Below are 13484 nucleotides of genomic sequence, written 5' to 3'. Positions count from 1 at the left end.
ACACACACACACACACACACACACACACACACACACACACACACACACACACACCGTCCAATCAGAGGAGCAAAGAGTCCTCGGCCCCGCCCCACTACACTTACACACCCCTCCCCCTCCCGTGTCTCCGGTAATCCTCCGCTCTCTCTCGGTGCGGTCGTCATGGCGGAAATTAAAACGGGAATCTTCGCTAAGAACGTGCAGAAGCGCCTGAACCGAGCCCAGGAGAAGGTGAGAGGGGGAGGAGAGGAGGAGCAGGTGATGGAGGTGATGCGGAGGGCGGATGGAGAAGCGGTGCTGGAGGCTGCAGGAGGCCCGGTCACCGCCGCTCTCTAATCCGATCGCTCACACATGAGGATCGATGTATTACTGATCATCCGCTATTGAGCCGCTCGGAGGTCACGTGATTAGCTACGGGCTGAGGAGAAAAATCATCAGAAACGGAGAAATCATCAAAAACAAATAGAGCACGTTCTGATTGGCTGAAGCAGATCGTGATGTCACGTGTGCGGTAAAACGCGTCACGCACGTTTTCCTCTTGAAAATTAAAGACGTTAGTGACGTATTTCCCAGGTCCAAGGTCGACAATGTTGTCCACGACGTGATGACGTCATTGTGCTACCTTAGTTTTATTTATCAGGCGCTTTGATGTGATTTCTCTTTCAGGTACTGCAGAAGTTGGGAAAAGCAGACGAGACCAAAGATGAGCAGTTTGAACAGGTGGTCATCAACTTCCGGAGGCAGGAGGTAAGACGATACCTGGGATAACTAAGTGAAGTGCTTTACAAATACAGGCCATTTACCAGGTCAACTTGGCTTAGTTTACTTACAGATTTTATACAGAGCTGGAAGGTCGAAGACTTCAATGCTCTGCTCTGGATGTACAGCTCTCACTGACACTTGAAGACAAAGGCTGGATAATTACTGACAAATTGGTTAATAAGCTGAACTTGACTGTCTCCATATTTGACCTCATTATAAACCACTGCTGGTGGGAGCAGGTGTCACAGTCAGACAGTGTATATGTAAAAACTCCAATGTTTGATCACTGTTTAATCAGCATTCACATTAATTTCAAAAATTCAAAGACTTTCAATTTTATACAGATGTAAATGTGTAACATAAGAGTTGCTTTCAAAATAAAAGCAACAAAATTACATTGTGATTTTCTGGTAAACGGTAAGCCATTCTCTGATGGGGAGAAACTGCATGATATATGCTTTAACAAATTTCCCTTTGACCTGAAAGGGGCCAGGCAGCCACGTGACCAGGTGTTTTTAATGCCCAGGCGTGCTGTAGATGAGATCTCAGCCATTCTAACAGATCTGCAGTGGCCTTATTTTCCAGAGATCTGATTCGTTAGTTGGCAGTTAACAGAATATGTGAGGCGAGTACAGCACCACTTACCATGGCAATGTAACCTGGTAAGACGTAAACACTCTGTGTAACCTTGAAAACACAGAGTTAAACTTTAAGTTACCTGGATTCCAAATCCTGTGTCGTAGAGAGCTCAGTTCATGCCTTTAGTGTGAAAAACCTCAGTTTATGTTTGATTTGATTGATATTGTGCATAATCACAACAACGGTTGCCTCAAGGCACTTTATATTGTAAGATAAAGACCCTATAATATAAAGAGAAAACTCAGACAAGAAACTGGTGACAGTGGGAACGAAAAACTCCCTTTGAACAGGAGGAAACCTCTGCAAAATGTGGAAACCAAATTCCTCCAGTGTAAAATAACTGATATCACGTTTGTGTGTGCTTTGCCAGACTGAAGGTTCTCGGCTGCAGAGGGAGATGAAGGCCTACATGTCTGCCATTAAAGGTCTGTATGGTTCATTATCTACGTGATACAAACCTCAAATGAAAGAAACGTCTTCAGTGACACTTTGCATGATTCACAGTTTATAATGATCTTTCATTATCTAATGCTGCAACCTACTTGGAAAGTCAGAGCAGCCACAGAAGTAAACAGTCCAAGATGGCGGCAGTCAACTTTGAATCTGTACTGCCACTGTGGTGTATTTGTGACTCACTAAATAAGACATAGAGAGTACTGACCAGGCTCTATCCATGAATGTGCTGCAGGGGAGTTTTTAAGTACAAAAAATATTATTATGCTGTATTGTCAGTAATAACTGAAGGACTCTATCTTGCTAAGAACCAAAACAAATCCTGTTTTGTTTTCTCACATTGCAAACTTTCTTACTGAAACATATGAACTCAGGAGTGATGCCACTGCTGAATTACGAGGTACCTGGAATGTGGCATCAGTTCATCCTCTGTCTTAAAAAAGCTTTTTTAGTTTCTTCCCCTTCAAGACTACTTTGTTATGATTGGCTGCCCCTCACTAGGATTCTATTCAATATTCAATTCAACTCATCCATCCATCCATCCATCCATCCATCCATCCATCTTCATCCGCTTTATCCGAGACCGGGTCGCGGGGGCAGCAGCCTAAGCAAAGAGGCCCAGACCTCTCTCTCCCCAGCCACCTCCTCCAGCTTATCCAGGGGAACACCAAGGCGTTCCCAGGCCAGCCGAGAGATATAATCTCTCCAGCGTGTCCTGGGTCTGCCCCGGGGCCTCCTCCCGGTGGGACATGCCTGGAACACCTCACCCAGGAGGCGCCCAGTTCAGTTTTATTTATACAGCACCAAATCACAACAACAGTCGCTTTAGGGTGCTTTATAACTAGGGCTGGGTATCGTCACTGATTTCTAGAATTGATTTGATTCCGATTCACAAGGTCCTGAATCGATTCGATCCACGATTCGATTCAATTCGATTTGAATCTGGGAAATTTTGCCTCAGACAGCCAGAAATATTATAATTCAGATCAGTACATTTACATATTTTTGTATCTATAAAAAGGAAGCTGACACTTGCGAGACTTTATCACAGGTGTGAGCATCACAGCAGAGGCCTTTGTGTCAAAGCAGCTGAAGATAAAACACAGAAAACATGGAGGTGATTTTCCTGGCCTGAGATTTTATAAAAATATTCTGCAGTAGATCAAAAACGAAAGAAAATCATTAATCAACTTATGAACATCACCTCTGAAGTTACAGCGGTTTTATTAGAGACACAGCTGAGCGTTTTGCATTTTGCATAATTTTAAAAAGTTTAAATTTGTTCAGAAGCCTGTTGAACGGCAGAAATTAGGTTTTCTTTTTGGAAGTAAGTAAAAGGAAAAAAAAAACAGCGGCCGACAACGCTGTAAACAACGGTAGACGGTGCGTAACAAGCAAGCGAATAATGCAGAAAACAGATTTCAGGGATAGACGGGAAACTGTTCTTGAAGTATACAGAGAGAGAGAGAGAGAGAGAGAGAGAGAGCTGTGCATGAAGTGTGATTTTATTGTGGTGGAAGCAAAACAGCAAAAGTCAGAGGGAGTCCATGACGATGTTTATGTGAAGCGTAGTTTGGATCTTCTTTTGCTGCTGGTTCAGTCAATATTGTCTGGAGAGAGATCAAACCAACAGCTTTAGAATCAGCGCAAAAAGGGCGTAAACACAAAGCGCGGACCCGCCGACACATCAGAATCAGCGAGCTGTTGGCTTTCAGCCCCGACCGTGTCCGTGCCGTCAGGTAAGAAAGGCGACATCTCACTGATTCTGATCCGCAGGTCCGCGCTTTGTGTTTACGTCTTTGTGCAGAATCCGTGTTCCTGCTCTCATTTACTGTTTTAAATGTTTGGTGGTTGTTGAAATTTTGTGACGTTCTACCTGAGATTCTGGAATTTTGGGCAAAATACATTTATATAAAAAAATCGATTCAGGATTTTAATGAATCGATATTACATTATCCAAGCCAGCATCCATTTTAATCGATGAATCGATTATTAAAACCCACCCCTATTTATAACGCCTATGAGCAAGCACTTTGGTGACAGTGGGAAGGAAAAACTCCCTTTTAACAGGAAGAAACCTCCAGCAGAACCAGGCTCAGGGAGGGGCGGGGCCATCTGCTGTGACAGGTTGGGGTGAGAGAAGGAAGACAGGATAAAGACATGCTGTGGAAGAGAGACAGAGGTTAATAACAGATATGATTCAATGCAGAGAGGTCTGTTAATACATAGTGAGTGAGAAAGGTGACTGGAAAGGAAAAACTCAGTGCATCATGGGAATCCCCAGCAGCCTACGTCTATTGCAGCATAACTAAGGGAGGATCCAGGGTCACCTGGTCCAGCCCTAACTATATGCTTTAGCAAAAAGGAAAGTTTGAAGCCTAATCTTGAAAGTAGAGATAGTGTCTGTCTCCTGAATCCAAACTGGAAGCTGGTTCCACAGAAGAGGGGCCTGAAAACTGAAGGCTCTGCCTCCCATTCTACTTTTAAATACTCTAGGAACAACAAGTAGGCCTGCAGAGCGAGAGCGAAGTGCTCTAATAGGGTGATATGGTACTACAAGGTCATTAAGCTAAGATGGGGCCTGATTATTTGAGACCTTGTATGTGAGGAGCAGGATTTTGAATTCAATTCAGGATTTAACAGGAAGCCAATGAAGGGAAGCCAAAACAGGAGAAATCTGCTCTCTCTTTCTAGTCCCTGTCAGGACTCTTGCTGCAGCATTTTGGATTAACTGAAGGCTTTTCAGGGAGTTTTTAGGACTTCCTGATAATAATGAATTACAGTCGTCCAGCCTGGAAGTAATAATTGGTGACTGTTATGATTTGGTGCTGTATAATTAAAATGGAACTGAATTAAATTGAACTACAACTCCTGAGTAAACTAACATAGCCTCACAGAAAAGGTTTCAGTTAGATGGCGCAGGTGGGCAGAGCTCTGACCTCACTATTTAAAATTTCCGGACAGGACGATAGAGAAAGGCTTATCTTCTTTACGCAGTGAGTAGCAAAGTTAAATGTTGCCATTGTGACCACCAGCTGAAATTGTACTGTCATTGGCAGGGATGCAGCAAGCATCCATCAACCTGACTCAGTCTCTGCACGAAGTCTATGAACCCGACTGGCATGGAAAGGATGACGTCCTGACCATCGGGAAGGTCAGAGTCATAAAAACATCCCAGAGTACAGAAGAACACCAAAATCCACCTGAAATATGTACCATAAACCTAGGTTTCTATTTTCTGCAGGACTGTGATGCATTGTGGGAAGACTTCCACAACAAGCTGGTGGACTCGACACTGCTAAATCTGGATGCATACCTGCAGCAGTTTCCAGATCTCAAGGCAATCAACAGTTTGGTTAGGGAATGATTTTCTGAAATGGATGCATGTCATGAAAGCTCAACTTCTTTTCGTTTCAGACCCGTGTCGCCAAAAGAAGCCGCAAACTCATTGACTATGACAGTGCCCGACACCACATGGAAACCATGCAGACGTCTGGGATGAAGAATGACCGCAAGATGATCAAAGTGAGTCATTTCATGTGTAGACGGACATTCACAAGATAAAGGATCAGCTGTTTCCTGTTACCTGTGCAGCTGTTGTATCTGTGCAGGTGTTTTGTAGTTGATTTAATCATGAACTTTGTCTGTAGGCAGAGGAGGAGCTCAAAAAGGCACAGAAGGTGTTTGATGAGTTGAATACTGGTCTACAGGAAGAACTGCCAACTCTTTGGGATCGGTGAGTTTTGACATAGCATGCTAGGTTTGAGTGGGCAACTAAAATTTCAGGGTGAGTAACTTATAAGAAAAAAGGTTAAAGCTCCTGAACAACGAGCTCCTGGTTTGAGTCTGGATTTTAATACTGACATCTTAGAGAAGACTGCTTTTGTACATGATCCCTGATAGATTGAACAAGTTATTATTAAAACACTGATTAGTTCCAGGCCATATGTAGCAACCTGCGATGGTTTCTACAGCTACTCTTAGTACCATTGATGTTAAGTTAGACTCTTTTTCTCCAATTGATCTTTCTGAGTTAACTTCAATAATTACTTCCTCCAAACCATCAACGTGTCTTTTAGACCCCATTCCTAGAAAAACTGCTCAAAGAAGTCCTGCCATTAATTAATGCTTCGATCTTAAATATGATCAACCTATCTCTAATAATCAGCTATGTACCACAGGCCTTCAAGCTGGCTGTAGCCCTTGTGATGTCCTCCCGATTTGCATACAATGCAGTTCATCAGGGGTCAAAAATGTCCCCACTTCATTTGACTGTTTTTTAAAGTATAAAGTATAAATTGTCAATCAATTCAGTGTTACACCTTAGTTTTACTTAAGACCAACACATTAACACAAAATTTACTCAACATTTTACATTTTAGGGCCACCAGACCTTGTTTACAAAAAATACACCCTGTTTTTTAGCGAAAACAAATTGAGAAAATAAAATATTTAATTGTTTAGATAATTTTGACTATCTGAATAACTAGAGAGTGCTGTATGTTGAACTTTAGTGAGAAAGTTTTTTTTCAAGCGTTTATAAAAATTTTTAATGGCAGCACATAATCACACTGGTGGTCCTCAGGGGTCAAAAATGACCCCACTTCATTTGACTGTTTTTTTAAAGTAAAAAGTATAAATTGTCAATCAATTCAGTGTTACACTTTAGTTTTACTTAAGACCAACACATTAACACAAAATTTACTCAACATTTTACATTTTAGGGCCACCAGACCTTGTTTACAAAAAATACACCCTGTTTTTTAGCGAAAACAAATTGAGAAAATAAAATATTTAATTGTTTAGATAATTTTGACTATCTGAATAACTAGAGAGTGCTGTATGTTGAACTTTAGTGAGAAAGTTTTTTTTCAAGCGTTTATAAATTTTTAATGGCAGCACATAATCACACTGGTGGTCCTCAGGGGTCAAAAATGTCCCCACTTCATTTGACTGTTTTTTTAAAGTAAAAAGTATAAATTGTCAATCAATTCAGTGTTACACCTTAGTTTTACTTAAGACCAACACATTAACTAGAGATGGCACGATACCACTTTTTTATGTCCGATACCGATATCATAAATTTGGATATCTGCCGATACCGATATGAATCCGATATAGTGTTTTTTAATCAACAAAACTGTTTTTTAAATATCTTGCTGCATTTTGTATAAGTTCATACTCAAGTTTAAAACAACAACTACACTAAAGCTATTCTGTTATACCTGTATGCAAAAAAAAATATTTCATAGTTCAGCAATACTGATCAATCTAATAAACTTAAACCTACACCATCCTCCCTATTCTGGTATTTTAAAGAGTACTTAGCATAAATATTAAGCAACCTAACTAATAGGGTTCCAACTCCCAGCAACAACAAAAATAAAAAAATAAAAAATAGGGAACCACCCCTCACGCTCCACCTCATGATGCTTAATCGACGTAATCAACCTTAATTTGATGCAGTGTGAAAAAAAATGCACAGAAATCAATTATTTTTCAAGAAATATTAAATAGATTCAACATCTTTCTTCAACAAAATTGCAGACTGCACAGATGGTACCTTCCCAAAGGGAAAAAGTACTATAGCTTACTAGGGTATATATATTAGACTTAATAGTTACTATATACAGTAATTGACTTCTATTCATTTTACATCAAATTAAAACTTTGGGTGTCAGATAATTATTTATTAAAAGCTCGACATTTTAAATGAGAATAAGAAAGAAAAGTATGTCTTTGTGCCCCCTTTTCCCTGTTCATGCCCTATCGGCCCCCCTGGCTAAACTTTGCTAGATCCGCCCCTGCACAGTTACCAGCGTCAGCTACGTAGAAAAAGATCCTGGTGTAGAAAGTAATATTAAATACATTCTAACAATAGCTGATCAAGCTTAAACGTGCTGCTGTTGTTCAGCCGCTGGTTTACTCTTTCTGGTGCAAAGTGGGCCAAAAACAAACTAGAGAGACGGACTCGCGACAGAAAAGCCGATCAGCTGATCGTTAAGCAGTTTCATGATTGAAGTAGCAGCAGGAGAGGCAGTCGCTCCATATATCGCTTGTTAAGCTTAACGCAGGAATGCTTTACATTCAGAGATGGACTTACACACTTGCTTTACTTCTCTCGGGATAACTTTGTCGGAGATGAAATGCCGGGTTGCTAGCGAAGCTCCAAATGCTATCCAGACCACCGACAGGTCCCGCATGCCACAGCCGCTCTATCACGTGATGCATACTGCTCTGACGTGCTAACGTTCTGAGGTGAGTTACGGCGTGTTGCAAGTTTTGTGAGGTGCTTTCGTGATATTTAATGGATCGGATTACATTTTTTATTTTTCTCCGATATCCGATCCAGTAATTTAGGTCAGTATCGGACCGATACCGATACGTAATATCGGATCGGTCCATCTCTAACATTAACACATAATTTACCCAACATTTTACATTTTAGGGCCACCAGACCTTGTTTACAAAAAATAAACCCTGTTTTTTAGCGAAAACAAATTGAGAAAATAAAATATTTAATTGTTTAGATAATTTTGACTATCTGAATAACTAGAGAGTGCTGTATGTTGAACTTTAGTGAGAAAGTTTTTTTTCAAGCGTTTATAAAAATTTTTAATGGCAGCAAATAATCACACTGGTGGTCCTCAGGGGTCAAAAATGTCCCCACTTCATTTGACTGTTTTTTTAAAGTAAAAAGTATAAATTGACAATCAATTCAGTGGTACACCTTAGTTTTACTTAAGACCAACACATTAACACATAATTTACCCAACATTTTACATTTTAGGGCCACCAGACCTTGTTTACAAAAAATACACCCTGTTTTTTAGCGAAAATAAAACAAGAAAATTAAATATTTAATTAAATTAAATATTTAAAAAAAAATAAAAATTAAAAAAAGAATTCTCACTAAAGTTCAACATACAGAGTGCTGTATGTTGAACTTTAGTGAGAATTCTTTTTTTGAACCATTTATAAATTTTAAATGGCAGCACATAATCACACCTGTGGTCCTCAGGGCTCAAAAATGACCCCGTTTGCTTTGACTGTTTATAAAGCAACAAGTATAAAATATCATCCATCTCTGTGTTTCAAGGTTTTATTCAACTTTATTCCAACTCATTGCCTGACAGTTTTCTATATTTTGGCATGGTAGGAGGGCATGAGTCTGAGTGAAGGCAAACTTTCATGAGGACAAAGGCGTGTCCATATTTGACCCAAGTGCAGGAGGAAGCTCAGGTTTATTCCTCTGCACTGGTCCCATCATGGACAGCATTCTTTCTGCAGTTGCAGGCCAAGGGTCATATACAGTAAACAAGCTGTTACAGGTGATTGTTTTCTTTTGGAAACCTGCAATGTTAGGGACAACTCGCGTGTCCTGACTGCAGGACAGACGGTTTGCCATCGCACAAGAGCATGTTCCATGTACAGCTGGACCTGCATCACATGCTGCCCATGTTTTTGTCTCAAAGTTCCCTGGTTTACTTGGATGTTCTGTTGGAGGGGACAGAGTCCTTTGAAGGGGACTTGGTGCTCATACAGTCACATCAGTACCAGGATCTTACATCACAGCAGGAGGAACACCCACTTGTGTTTCAAGTCAAGTCAACACCAACACACACCATACACCTCAAATGGGAGCACGTTTGTGTCATGAACGACGATCATCTATTGTGTCTTTATCAAGAAATTATGTCCTTTTTGTGCTTCTATGATTAATCTTGTGTCACCTTTAAAACTTCTCTACCAGACTCAGGATGTCATAAACTGGCCGTAGCGACTCTACTGGATGCACGGCAGTAAGAATCAACACACCCACATATGCCTACAGCTGCATTCGGTCCATTTTTCTTCCTCTCTCGTTGTCCCTCCTTGTTCGTCATCGAGTTGGCTGTAGAGCAGGTCATCTGCTAATTGGATGGTTGTTGGTTCAATCTCTGTGTGCTCTAGTCTGGAGTTCTTACCAAGGTGTCATTGGGCAAGTTACTGAACCCCAACTTGGTCTCTGATGCATCCATTGGCACGTGAACGTTAAAAAGCAGAATACAAGCAGAATACACTGTGTATAATGCTTTCAGTACTCGAGTAGAAAAGCCACTGAAGGAGTATGGGACCTGGCACATGTGCTTGGACTGTGGTAGATCATCTTTCTCTGAGGCACATGAGAGAGTCAGGCATCGTCTGTCACTGGGAAGGTTAGAAGACCAGATCAGTGTTTCCTCACGTTACTGCAAATATTCCTCTGTCTCAGCTGATTCCTCTTTCCTGCTTGATTCTTTGTCTTCATCACGAAGAAGTCAAAAAACTCAAAAGAAATTGCAGGGCAGCAGAAAGGAGGTGGAGGAAAAATAAAAATACTATCAACCATCAAATATTTTGCGAGCAACTTAAAATGTACAATAATACATTAAGGAATTCAAGAAATTCATACTTCGCCAAAATAATCAGTAATAACAAAAATAATCCCAAGGTCCTCTTTTCCACCATAGATCATTTATTTAACCCTGATTTTAACAGCTCCCAAAGAACCCCCACAGACTCACTCTGTGAGCAGTTTGCAGACCACTTCAGGGGAAAAATCAGCGCCATCAGATCTGATATTTTATCTAATCGCGATATGATTGTAAACACATCTGAGGGCTCGATTGTACCTGAGGAGACACTGGACAGCTTTGTCCTGGTTAATGCTGAGAACCTTCAGAAGGTTTTCTCCACAGTGAGACCCACCACATGTCTTTTAGATCCAATCCCTTCTTCACTCTTTAAAACACTTTATGGATTTTTTGAGGCTGAGCTTTTATACATGATGAATTGCTCTCTTCAGTTGGGTGTCTTCCCTGCTGCCTTTAAAACGGCGGTGGTGAGGCCCCTTCTGAAGAAGAGCAATTTGGATTGTAATGATTTTAATAACTACAGACCTGTATCCAACTCACCATTTTTAAGTAAAATCTTAGAAAAACTTGTTTTTACTCAGATTACTGATTTTCTCAATGATAGACAGATCCTGGAGATATTCCAGTCTGGATTTAGGGTGAACCACAGCACAGAGACGGCTCTCCTAAAGGTTTTAAATGATCTTAGATGTAACTGGGACGCCCAAAAGCTCTCAGTCCTGGTGCTGCTGGATCTAAGCGCAGTCTTTGATACAGTAGACCACGCTATTCTTTTAAACAGACTGAAACACATGGTGGGCCTCTCTGGTGCTGTACACAACTGGTTCACTTCCTATCTCTCTGACAGATCTTTTATGGTGAGTATGGATACATGCTCCTCTAAGATCCATAAAATGACATGTGGTGTGCCTCAAGGGTCGGTTTTAGGCCCTGTACTTTTTAATTTGTATATGCTCCCTCTCGGCGGTGTCATCAGGAGGCATGGAGTGAACTTCCACAGTTACGCTGATGACACTCAGCTGTACATCTCCGTGTCTCCTGATGACACCAGACCAATGGATGCCCTTTTTAACTGTATCTTAGATATACGATCTTGGATGGCAGAAAACTTTTTACAGCTTAACCAGGACAAAACTGAAGTTTTAATCGTCGGTCCCAAGGCTCAGAGAGAGAAACTCTTGTCTAAATTAGAGGCATTTTCACTATGTCCTTCGCTACAAGTGAAAAACCTGGGTGTTATTTTTCACTCTGAGCTTGGTTTTATCCCACATATTAAACATGTGACCAAAATTGGATTTTATCATCTAAAAAATATAGCCAGAGTCCGCCCTATTCTCTCTTGGGCCAACACAGAGATGCTGATGCATGCTTTTATTACCAGTCGCATTGATTACTGTAATGCCCTGCTCTCTGGTCTTCCTAAGAAGAATATTTCAACTTTACAACTTTTGCAAAACTCGGCAGCTCGTGTGCTGACGAAGACCAGAGGGCGGGCCCACATTACACCGGTTTTAGAATCGCTGCATTGGCTCACCGTGTGTTTCAGGGTCGATTTTAAAGTTCTTTTATTGGTTTTTAAATGTCTTAATGGTCTTAGGCCTTCTTATCTCTCAGATCTGCTTTTACCATACGAACCCTCGCGGACCCTGAGGTCCTCTGGTGCTGGCCTTTTAATTGTCCCTAAAGTCAGGACACATACTCACGGAGAGGCAGCTTTTCAGTGGTATGGTCCTCGTCTGTGGAACAGCCTGCCGGAGGAGCTCAGGGCCGCAGAGAACGTACATGTTTTTAAGAACAGGCTCAAGACCCACCTTTTTAATTTAGCTTTTACTTAGCGTTTATTTATTTTATGCTTATTTATTCTATCCTGTTATTCTATTATTAATTTAGACTTTACCTAATATTTATTGATTTTATTCTTATTCATTTTTTAATCTTCTTACTCTATTTATATTTATATTGTATCCTGTTCTTATTTACTTTATCGTTTTACCCTGTATATATCCTATTGTGTCATATCTCCAGTGTTTCCTCAGAGGGTGCTCTCTGCACCGGGGCTGTGATCGACTGGCTGCTGGGTCTCTGAGGGTCCTCTTAGCCTGGCTGGGGGGCTCCTTGGCCTCCCTCCTGCTGTGTGCCCAGCCTGGAGGCTGCGGTCTGTGACCGGCTCCCGGTGCAGACGGCTCCCTGTTATAGTGTTTCCTCACTTGGCTCATGCGAGCCCAGCCCAATTTTTACTCTTTAAGTGTGCGCGCGTGTGTGTGTGTGTGTGTGTGTGTGTGTGTGTGTGTGGGGGGGGGGGGGGGTATGTGTGTATTCACATCATTTATGTTAATGAGAGTGTGGGGAGTGAGTTGGAGGGTGGGGTGGGCTGCTTTTAACTATGTAAAGCACTTTGTGCTACATTTTTTTTGTATGAAAAGTGCTTTATAAATAAAGATTGATTGATTGATTGATTGATTGATTGATTGATTGATAATTGAAATGGATGATGTGTAGTCCTCTGACACATCTTCTATTTCAGTTTCACATTCTGAAAATTCAAGAAACTTCAAGAAGCCCAGTCACTTTCTCTCCAAGCTCCTCAGACTACCATGTCCTGGATGCCTGAGAACCTACTTGAACATAGTTCAGATTCTTCATCACTTTTCTTCACTTCATAGCCTTCTTCCACTTCTGCAGGTGGCTGATGTGCTTTTTCAGAGAAAGGGTAGCATGTGCTCTAAATATTGACAAATATTTTCTATATCTTCTAACCCTGGATCTTCCTGAACATTGATTCTCCCTCCTCATTATACTAGAGGACAATATCTGCTTTGTCCTACTGGTCATTGCTTTGCACAACATGGTAAAAAAAAGTATGCTCATCAAAGTATGCAAATCTCCAGTGCAATGGAGGCTTTTGAGGATACTTTCTGTGTATGTATTATTGTAGAGTCTACCTTACAATACGAAACACTTTGATGCGGCTGTTGTTGTGATTTGGCGCTGTATAAATAAAATTTCATTGAATATAGAGCACCTGCCTCCTCATTGTGCTGCCTGTTGTGGTTGTTATGACCAGTGCTTGACCCCACACATCAGTGATCCAAGATCAAAGATGTTTGAAAGCAGTATGGTGTGAAAATACGGCTCTTTGCAACACTTTGTACTTTGGGGTCATTTTTGTCCTACGAGGACCACCAATGTTATAAAATTCAATAAAAACCACATAAATAAATCAAATTACTTAAA

General features: G+C 41.0%; 1 protein-coding gene across 7 annotated transcripts in view; it reads left to right on the top strand.

Moving 5' to 3' along the window:
* Nucleotides 1-87: 87 nt before the first annotated feature.
* Nucleotides 88-13484, top strand: part of amph (amphiphysin) — a 49282-nt gene continuing 35885 nt past the window's right edge. For 3 of the 7 annotated variants that reach the window (XM_085438764.1, XM_085438761.1, XM_085438762.1), the window contains exons 1-7: nucleotides 91-231; nucleotides 667-747; nucleotides 1772-1826; nucleotides 4914-5008; nucleotides 5099-5194; nucleotides 5272-5379; nucleotides 5505-5590. In XM_085438764.1, coding sequence (XP_085294890.1) covers nucleotides 163-231; nucleotides 667-747; nucleotides 1772-1826; nucleotides 4914-5008; nucleotides 5099-5194; nucleotides 5272-5379; nucleotides 5505-5590 — 590 coding nt within the window. In that variant the 5' untranslated portion in view covers nucleotides 91-162. Of the gene's footprint in view, nucleotides 232-666; nucleotides 748-1771; nucleotides 1827-4913; nucleotides 5009-5098; nucleotides 5195-5271; nucleotides 5380-5504; nucleotides 5591-13484 lie in introns of all 7 variants that reach the window. The other 4 variants (XM_085438760.1, XM_085438763.1, XM_085438759.1 and 1 more) reach the window with 2 other exon arrangements.

The sequence above is a fragment of the Copadichromis virginalis genome, linkage group LG18 (assembly GCF_057382275.1).
Source record: "Copadichromis virginalis isolate Kocher_CV1m ecotype Utaka linkage group LG18, C_Virginalis_male_GT1.1, whole genome shotgun sequence".
Taxonomy (NCBI): domain Eukaryota; kingdom Metazoa; phylum Chordata; class Actinopteri; order Cichliformes; family Cichlidae; genus Copadichromis; species Copadichromis virginalis.
The sequence above is the reverse complement of the archived record's forward strand: the minus strand, read 5'-3'. Positions and strand labels throughout refer to the sequence as shown.